At 42.1% G+C, this 10,217-nt stretch overlaps 2 protein-coding genes across 4 annotated transcripts in view; both read right to left on the reverse strand.

The window, feature by feature from the left end:
- Nucleotides 1–373: 373 nt before the first annotated feature.
- The window catches only part of LOC148424151 (ganglioside-induced differentiation-associated protein 2-like), a 33,928-nt gene continuing 24,084 nt past the window's right edge, over nucleotides 374–10,217 (reverse strand). For both annotated transcript variants that reach the window (XM_088415592.1, XM_088415593.1), the window contains exon 14: nucleotides 374–1,812. In XM_088415592.1, coding sequence (XP_088271718.1) covers nucleotides 1,780–1,812 — 33 coding nt within the window. In that variant the 3' untranslated portion in view covers nucleotides 374–1,779. The remainder of the gene's footprint in view (nucleotides 1,813–10,217) is intronic.
- Nucleotides 5,523–9,948, reverse strand: LOC148424152 (uncharacterized). Of its 2 annotated transcripts, none has more exons than XR_015865779.1 (2): nucleotides 5,877–9,948; nucleotides 5,523–5,577 (listed from the first exon to the last, which is right to left on the reverse strand). XR_015865779.1 is itself a non-coding variant. In XM_088416151.1 (2 exons), the coding sequence occupies exon 2, from the start codon at nucleotides 9,295–9,297 to the stop codon at nucleotides 6,085–6,087; it is 3,213 nt and encodes a 1,070-aa protein (XP_088272277.1). In that variant the 5' UTR covers nucleotides 9,298–9,472; nucleotides 9,772–9,948; the 3' UTR covers nucleotides 5,523–6,084. The 2 variants fall into 2 exon arrangements, 1 of the variants encoding a protein (XP_088272277.1); XM_088416151.1 differs by having other exon boundaries at nucleotides 5,523–9,472; nucleotides 9,772–9,948.

The following is a 10,217-nucleotide window of genomic DNA, read 5'->3' on the forward strand; positions in this document are numbered from 1 at the left end:
TCTCGCTTCATCATTACCAATCTTTGCTACTTCAACCACAGTCACCACATTTTCCTCAGTAGTCTACTCTTCAAAGTATTTTTCCTTCCCACTATTGGCATCGAGCAGGATGTTTCCATCTGTCATTGAGCACCCTGACCGACTGTCTCTCTGCCTTGCTAACGTGTATAGGTCAGTCTGTCCCGCTTTCCTGTCCGACCTAGCGCACAAGTGGCCATAAGACCTTTATTTGGCCTTTGCCACCTCGACTTTCAACGTATGTTGCATCTCCATGTACTCCTGTCTACTCTCGTCATCTTTAAAAACTTAATTTCCATATTTTTGTCTTGAAAATGTCTTCCAGCATAATATAGGGAAATATAACAAATTCAAATCACATCAGATTATTTTAATCAGAGAATAAAAAAGATTGACAATTGACAGTTGAAATAAAATGAAGCCAAAGTTTTAAAAGATACATTTCCAAGAAGGTGATTTGGCTCATATTTAGTTTCAGACTATCGGCAATCGCCAGTGTTTCCAACATTTTATTCACACGTTCACATTTTTGAGGAAAACAGAAAATTCACAAAAATCTCACAACTTGTGTGTTGATTACCTTACAGGGAATCAACACAACCTTCGAGTCCAGTCTCAAGTGTCAAGCAGTGTGAAGGTCATGTGACTTTTTATAGCTGTAAATGTGTTACGGCCATGTTGTCAAACAAAATGTCACATAATCAAAGGAATGTATTCAGTTATTTTGTATTTTTCATTAAATAGCCCCCTCTATTGTCACACCCCACACACTCCAAAAATGTGCTTGTACATGTGCAATACACTAACTAAAGTGAGCAAACAAAAGTGTCATTGTCGATGAAAAATCAAGGACAATTCCCTTTCATGGTCTAAAGTCTGAAGTTAAGTGATGCCATTTTAATTAAAACCAAATGGAATGGAAGAGGTCCAGATGACAATCATGTAGTTTGGAAGCAAACTACTGAATTTTGATTAGTGTACCCTAAACAAACTGCATGGCAGCCATAAATCTGTCATAAGAGTCCAATGCCTTGGCGCAGTAGGCGCCACTCGGCCTGACATGAAATAACATTGAAGGTGAAGAAGTAAAAGCGCTTTGAATGTGACTTTGGTTTACTAACAATTGGCTATGAGTTAGCTAACTTACCTGATGACAAATGTATCACATCTGATAGAAGAATGTTAAATCTAGAAGAGTCTGAAAAGAATGTTAAAATTTTATCATTGGGGTATCACTTCAGGTCACTTGATAAAAATTGTCGGATTAGAACTAGTTTGGTGACTAATAAGTGATTTCACATGATTGAGATTAAAATGACAGCACGCTACAAGTGAAAACATAGGTGATCAAATAGGAGCACCTCGAGATGCATGAATGGAAATCTTTTTGATAGATGTTAAAATGGAAACATTCAGTGCTACCTTGCAGAAAATCCTAACAGCTTAACATCTGGCAGTGTGATGGGTTTGTGGTCAGTTCCAACTTGAACTTGATATGACACTCTCTCAATGTCATGTAGCATCACACTACCAAAATCTTTTTCTTGCTCTGTGTCTATTACCATGTCATGCTGGTAACTTCGAGGCATATGGGATGGTGGACCTCCCAGGGTTTCCAGGATGTGGAAGCTATACAAGAAGCACCAAAAAGCGGACTAAGAAAAAGTCTCTCCAAAATACGGATCAGTCCCTCAGGTACATAGAGGCAGCAGTCAAGCCCAAATGTTCACAAATGGCTTGCAAACTGATTGAGAATGGCCATCACAAACCGGAAGACTGGGAACGTCCGTTCACCTGTAGAGGAGAGAACAGAAACAGTCATGAATGACAGCCATTTTAGTGACAATGAAAAAAAAATAATCAGGGTGTCTATTTTCTGGTCGGCCAAGCACATGGTTGAAGAGCCAACCACTTACGTAAGAATGAGGACCTCCAGAAAGATTCAAGACTTTAGAGATAGTCCCACTTATTTAGCCATTTTTAGCAGTAACGGTTAATATCTTTTCAATAATGAATTTGATTTCTACAGTTGTCAGCAATGATAGATTTAGAGCACAGTAAAAGATTTTGCTCGCTCAAAAGCTGTCATTGCTTGCTCAATACCTCTCTCTCTCTCTCTCTCTCTCTCTCTCTCTCTCTCTCTCTCTCTCTGTCAAACGCTGGCTCTGGGTTTGTCCCCTCCGTGCTCAGCTTGGCACACGTTACTAATGTGCCACAAAGCCAGGCAATCAGAGCTAGCAAAAGTACACAGCCCAAGTCGATGTGACGCGTTTGCTTTCTCTGGGTAAACGAAACAAGCAATCTATCGCATTTTTCGCACTATAAGACCCACTGGATTATAAGGCGCACCTTCAATTATTGGCTTTTAAAAATTTTGTATATAAGGCGCACATGATTACATGGCGCATTGAATCAAAGCTACATGGAATCAAAGCTACAGTGGTGGCTGGGGCTGCATTTGCATTCTGTTGTGTATTCACTAGATGAAGCTGCGCTCAAAGGAACGTCAACTCAATGACCAGATAAGTCACTCAAACATTATTAATAGAATATAAGCATTCTCACACTCCAAATATGAATAAACAACAGTTTTATTTTTTAATGTCAGTGAGGTGGTGTTTTCACAACACAAATTTAAGGCTTTTAGGTGCGCATTAAATCAAAGCTACGTAGTGGCTAGGGCTGCATTTGCATTCTGTTATGTATCCACTAGATGAAGCTGCGCTCAAGGAAATGTCTACTCAATGATCATAGGAGTCAGCAGTTTATGCAGTTAGCACATGATATGATCCGTATATCAGGCGCACTGGATTATAAGGTGCACTGTCAGCTTTTAATTTTTTTTTCTTTTAGGTGCACCTTACCGTGTGGAAAATACAGTAATTGGAGTTCAAACAGTCAATGGGTGGCAGCTTAGGGCAGAGTGGTTAGCACGTCCGCCTCACAGTTCAAAGTCCTGAGTTCAAATCCACCTCTTGTGTGGAGATTGCATGTTCTCCCTGAGCCTGTGTGGGTTCTTCCGGCTTCCTTCCTTATTCCAAAAACATGCATGGCAGGTGTATTGGACACGCTAATGTGTCCTTAGGTGTGATTGCAAGTATGAATGGTTGTTTGCTCTGTGTGCCCTGCGAATGGCTGGCAAACAGTCCAGGGTGTCCCTCGCCTGCTGCCAAACGACTGCTGGGATAGGCACCAGCAAGCCGGCGACCCTAATGAGGATAAGAGGGTCAGCATGGTTTAATGTTGATTGAGTTTATTGAACATATACTGCAATTGCATTGACATTTCAAGGTCAACTTTTGGATTTTTTCACCATGTTACAATGTTAATTTCCCACCCTAAACACCTCAAAGATGTTATTTTCCCCTCATTGTAAGAATTCCTATCAATATATCCAAGAAATCTTTGCATGCGAGTTTGACATTGCAAGCATTTCATATGTTGTCTTCTCACCACTGAAGGCAAAAACGATGTCAGAACGTTTTTACGGAACCTCACAACAACAAGTATAAGATTATTGTGAGCCAAGATGCAAGAATGCTCTTCGTTGATTATAGCTCAGCATTTAACACAGTCATCCCTGACAAACTGAAGGACAAGCTCCTTGCTCTTGGTCTGGCACCCCACCTCTGCAGACACCAATCAGTCAGAGTCCACAATTGCACATCCAGCACCAGGAATTTAAGCACTGGGACAGCCCAGGGTTGTGTGCAGAGCCCCCTGCTTTACACACTCTCCACCTATGTGTTGCCTCCCAAAACAACACAAGCATAATTTAGTATGCAGACAACACTACAGTCATAGGTTTGATCACTGGTGGGGATGAGACAGAATACAAGAAAGACATGGCAGACCTTGTGGCCTGGTGTCGGAGCAACAATCTCCACCTCATCAGCGAGGATCTCACCTGGTCCCACAACACTCGACAGATCATCAAGAAGTCCCAACAGAGACTGTACGTTCTGTGGAGACTGAAGACATTTGGCATGTCAGCAAATACTCTTGACAACTTCTGCAGATACACAATCCACAGTGTCCTCCATCTCCATTATAGTCTGATACGGCAATGGCACAGCACAAGTCAGGAAGGCTCTCCACTGCGTGATCAAGTCCTCACAGAGCATTTGTGGAGGAGCCTTATCCTCACTGCAGGATATTTACCACACCAGGGTTCTGCGGAGAACACGCAACATCATCAAGGACAAAACACACCCACAAAACAATCTTAACATGCTGCCATCAGGCAGACGCTACAGGAGCCTGAGGGCCAGGACTGCCAGACTAGCAAACAGCTTCTACCCACAAATTCTCAACAAATCCCTCACAAAATAATCTGCCGCCCACTGCATGCAAAAAAAAATATCTGGCACTAAAATTTTGCACTACATGATATTCTGTACTGAGCACCATCATCTCTGTTTGTTGTCTATTGATATTTATTTTTTATTTAAGTGAAACAGAATAAGAATTCCATTCTTACAACTATACATATGACAATAAATCTCTTGTTGCCAGCCTACATCCAGACTAATCCCACTCCAGTGAAAAAGGTTTTCTCCTAACAAGGTGACAGGCTTCAATTTGAACAACTGGAAGAACAAAGCTGGCTCTTCACAGCCTCAAGCACTGCATAATTATGTTTAAAGTGAATGATTTTAGCATCTGATAACTCACCCACAACCAAAAAGAAACACCTCCGCAGACAAATGAAGTGTTTGTTGCTGTTCTCATTCATAATTATTTTCTGGTTCTACACCATAAAGAGGTAAAACAAAGGTAACAAACTTAATGAGGTTTAAGTGAAAAAAGCCTTGCTTTAGGGTAACTGCCAGAACATGAGGCAACTGTTTTGAAATTGCCCCACTACAGACTCCTGAATTCTGTTCTATAGCACAGAGCTCAGATTAGGGGGTGTGTTGAGATTTGGGATTGAGTTAAGCAAAGAGACATAAAGATCAGCATTTGCAGGTTTTTTTTTTTTTTTTTTAATGAAAACTACTTTATTTCCCAGTGCTTAAAAATGACTTAAAGTATGCACACATGGGAGAATGTTGCATAGTTGTATATTATTTACGTGTACAAATTTCAATCAGTTCCAATTTCAATAGCAGTTTTTGTTAACGATACTGTAGTTATAACAATCAACTGCAAGGGGAATTGTGTAGATGTCATATGATAGATGATACCACATTTGTAAGGTTTTCAACCCTCTGATAGAAACAATAGCTATGATCAGGCCCATGACATAATCAAGTTTTGGCACAAGTGATCTAAAGCATTACTTGAACTGAACTGTATTTTGCTTTTTGTTTGTGTTAGTGATGGCCCCCAAAGAATTCAAAATACTAACATTAAAACGAACCTTAATTAATTAACCAGAATTAAAATGAACCTAATAGGAGAAACTTTAAATAACTACCAATTTTATAAAGAAATAAATTGTTCTGTCCTCCCAAGATGTTAAGGTGGTTTTCGTCAAGGTAGACAGACAGCGAACAGCAAAATGAGGGCAACTTCTTTAATAGTTGTGTCGTTCTCACTCATTTTTATTTTGTAAAACTGCAAAGAATATATACCAAACGTAAGTATACATATGTGAAAATCACATCTTACCAAATGTAGACAATGTAGACAACTGTGAAGATTAAATCAAACATACAACCACAAATAATGTTCTCTTCAATATGAAATGCTAATAGGCTAACGCGAAAATGCTAACAAGCCAACACATTCAAAGGCAGCACCGTTTAACATGCTAATATAAACTAACATTAGCCAGCTTATTATCTATAATGACACGAATGACCAACCATGGGCATATTAGGGCAAATAATATTCCACTAAAGAAAACGACTCACAGACACTCGTGGGCCAGCTCTCGTAAGGACGGACAACAAACGTGAGGCATCGACATAACTGCTCCCAACTGGAACACCTCCCCTCCCCTTCAGAAATGCACTCCCAACAGCGGCCAGAGGCGGCGCCAAAAAACGAAAACCAAGGCACAAGTCTAACTGTTTTAACTGCTCCAGAACACTCCTCGCCTGGTATAAGTCCTTTATACCACTATGTATTTTGTTCTTTTCGAGTCTTGCTTGAAGGTTCCTTCTTGTCCTCACTGGGAATGCTCTTGACGACGAGACCGATGGGCCATTCATTGCATTTGACTTGTTCGTTTTTAAGAAGGACAATGTCTCCAACTTGGGTGTTGTAATTGTCTTTGCTCCATTTCTTCCTGGTCTGCATGTTTGCCAAATACCCTTGTAGATCTTTTGGGTCAAACTCTTCTTCTGGTGCAGGAGCAGCACATGCCTTTTGTGTGAGAAGCATCGCTGGTGTTAAGACAGTGGGACACTCTGGGTCAGGGTCGATGAAAGGGTCTAGCTTTGACAGGGGGTTTGTTTTGGAGACAGGTTTTCCTTTTTCCAGTTGTTTAAACTCCTCTCCCGGCTCTAGCACATGCACCATCTCTGCTTGCTGATTGTCAAGCATGCCTTGCATGAATTCAACGAAGTGATCTCTCATGTCTGCTGTCTTGTCTAAGCTCTTACGAAGGGTGGAGAGTCTCTCAAGAGTCTGGACTCGATTATTAGGCAGTCGGCTTAGTGTTGCAAATGGTAGGGGTGCCATCCATGTGTTGGACTCATCTTGACACATTTCCTTTTTCTTTTTCATAATGGTCAGGAATTGTTTATTGTCGACTGAGGGTGCAGGACTCTTGTCGTCTCCCTTCCTTATGAGCACTGTGTTTCTAAGATTGTCTGGTTGGTCTCTGTGGTGAGTGTCTCCCAGTTGGTTTGCAGGCAACTTTTCTTTTACATCGATGCTGTTTGTGCATGGACTGATATACGATGGTCTCCCTTTGAGCAGTGTATTGGTTTTGAAGGTCTTCTCTGTGGTTGGCTTGTGTGTCCCTTCAAAACTGACATCTCCTATTACCACCCAGCCAAGGTCAAGACGCTGGGCAAATGGCGCGTCCTGTGGCCCATTGCGTTGTTCTCTCACCTTGTGCAGACTCAACACATCTCTTCCTAAGAGCAGTAAAATTTGTGCCTTTTCATCAAGAGCTGGGATTTTGTGTGCTATTGGCTCCAAGTGTTGATGATGATGTGCAACATCAGGAGATGGTATCTCAGAACGGTCTTTTGGAATCATGTCACACTCAAGCAACGGAGGAAGAGGCACCTTTGTGTGGCCATCAATGGATTCAATGATAAAGTGCTTTGCTTTTCTTCCTTCCATTTCCACAAGACCTGAGCAGGTTTTGAGTGTGTATGGCTCCTTATGTCCTATGACACCAAACAGATTGAAGAACTCAGACTTCGCAAGAGAGCGGTTGCTCTGATCATCCAAGACAGCGTAGAGCTTGACTGACTTGTCCCTCTGTCCTTCTGGATACACCTTGGCTAGGCAGATTTTTGCGCAAGACCTGGAACTACGCCAGTCTCCACACACTTCCGTGCACAGTGTTGTTGCTGAGGTTGAGTCTGTCTTCTCTTCCGGCTCCTCGCCGTTATCTTCCAACTCTGGCTGTGGATTGGTGAGATTTGTGTCATATGGTGGAGGACCTGGGTGTAATGCTGAAATGTGTTTTTTACTTTCACATTCAATACAGATAGTTTCAACTGTACAGTCCTTTGCCCCGTGTTTGGTGGATGCACAGCATCGAAAACATATCCTGTTCTCTTTCAGGTACATTTTCCTTTCTTCTAGAGTCATGTTGCGGAAACCGCGACACTTCCGGAGCGGGTGCGGTTTCTTGTGGAGAGGGCACTGTTTGTCTGGATTGTCAATTGTGTCGATTTCTGGAGCGCCAGACCCCGACTCATTTATGATGTCTGTTTTTCTCACTGAGATATGTGTTCTATTGAGGTTGTTTGTAGGTTTCTCCATTTTCCCTGCACTTGCGGAGTGGAAGAAGAAGCTGGGGTCATTCCTGATCCTAGCTTGCTCTTGGATGAATCTGGAAAAGACGGTGAAGGGAGGGAATGTGACCCTGTAGTCTATTTTATAATTGGATGCTTTGGTTATCCATTTTTCTTGGAGTGCATATGGCAGTTTCTCCACAATTGGATTGACACCACGTGCTGTGTCAAGGTAAGCAAGTCCAGGTGAAAAACCTTCTGCTTTAGCAAGCTCCAACTCCATTAAGAGGTCTCCTAATTCTCTCAGTTTGGCTCCATCTCTGGCAGATATCCTTGGGAATTCTTCGATTTTTTTGAAGAGACTATATTCAATCATCTCAGGAGCTCCATACATTTCTTCTAGGCGCTGCCAGACCATTTGAAGGCCTGCACTAACATCATGAGCCCGTGCAGAGCTGACTCTCTTTGCTTGTGCTGCTGACTGTGGCCCAAGCCATTTGCAGAGAAGATCAAGTTCTTCTCGTGGTGTCAGTGATAAGCCCTTGATTACGTTCAAGAATGAAGCTTTCCAACCACGGTAACTTTCTGGCTCGTCATCAAACTTCTGTAATGTGGCTGATACTAATTCTCGTTTCATGAGATATCGTGCCACATCTTCGATCGGCGATGAGTCTTGGGTGATGTGATGAGGAGGTGATAGGCGAGATGGCTCGCAGCAGCGTGTAGGCTCTGTATTCTGCTGATTAATGGGAGGATGTAGCTGCAACAAATGTGGATGTGCTGGTTGATCCTCATCTCTCTTAAGCATACGAGGTGGAGACAGTTGTGTGACCGGGTTCACACGATGACCTTCACATGCCTCTGTCTTGAAAAGTGCATCCGGGGGAGCCAGAGAGGTGATTGGACATGAAATTGATATTTTTGGTGACACCTTAGGTGGAGCTAAAGGTGTGACTGGATAATAATCATGTTGTATGGTAGTCTGGTAATTCTGGTCATATGGTTGATTGTTCACATACTCTTGAACCCTTTGTACTTTATGCTCAGACGATATTGAGAAGTGTTCATCTCTGTTGAACTTTTCATCTAGCTGCTGAGCTGCAACTTCAAGACTTGTAGCTTCAGCGGTTGCGGCAGCAGCCATTTTCTTCATTCGCAGGACATGTAGCTTAGCTTGAACATCAGCTTGTTGTTTCATAGCTTCTGCTTCCTCTTCAGCATAGGCCAAATGCGCATGTGCAGCTGCCGCTTTGGCTCGCGCTTTGGCAGCTGCGACGCTTGCTAATGACCTACATGAATGCTTTGAGGAGCTGGAGCAACAGGATCTTGTTGCTAAAGATGATTTTGCATCCATTTGGGGTTGTTGCTTTTCCTGGGAATGGTATTTATTGAACTGTTCCTTGTTGTCATCCATGACACACAGTAGCTGTCTCTTTATGGTTGCTTCTGCCGAATAGAGTGTCTTTTTACTGTTCTGTCCTCCCAAGATGTTAAGGTGGTTTTCGTCAAGGTAGACAGACAGCGAACAGCAAAATGAGGGCAACTTCTTTAATAGTTGTGTCGTTCTCACTCATTTTTATTTTGTAAAACTGCAAAGAATATATACCAAACGTAAGTATACATATGTGAAAATCACATCTTACCAAATGTAGACAATGTAGACAACTGTGAAGATTAAATCAAACATACAACCACAAATAATGTTCTCTTCAATATGAAATGCTAATAGGCTAACGCGAAAATGCTAACAAGCCAACACATTCAAAGGCAGCACCGTTTAACATGCTAATATAAACTAACATTAGCCAGCTTATTATCTATAATGACACGAATGACCAACCATGGGCATATTAGGGCAAATAATATTCCACTAAAGAAAACGACTCACAGACACTCGTGGGCCAGCTCTCGTAAGGACGGACAACAAACGTGAGGCATCGACATAACTGCTCCCAACTGGAACACCTCCCCTCCCCTTCAGAAATGCACTCCCAACAGCGGCCAGAGGCGGCGCCAAAAAACGAAAACCAAGGCACAAGTCTAACTGTTTTAACTGCTCCAGAACATAAATGTACCTGCAAAATGTCACGAAATGACAGTTTTACCCCAGAAACACTTTTGTGTACCCACTACATGATCTGGCTTTGAGGTGTCTTTCAAAGACACTCAACTTAGCTAAGAAATATTAAAATGTTATGAGTCAGTTAAGAAAGGGTTTTGGCAACAGTTTGACACTGTTTTCACTGTTTATGGGAACTTCTTGAACATTTACGTTAAACTTAACCAAAGTAATCAAAGTGTGTGTGTGTGTGTGTGTGCGTGTGTGTGTGTGTG

This window comes from Hippichthys cyanospilos, chromosome 5 (assembly GCF_059441005.1).
Source record: "Hippichthys cyanospilos isolate Australia breed blue-spotted pipefish chromosome 5, RoL_Hcya_1.0, whole genome shotgun sequence".
Taxonomy (NCBI): domain Eukaryota; kingdom Metazoa; phylum Chordata; class Actinopteri; order Syngnathiformes; family Syngnathidae; genus Hippichthys; species Hippichthys cyanospilos.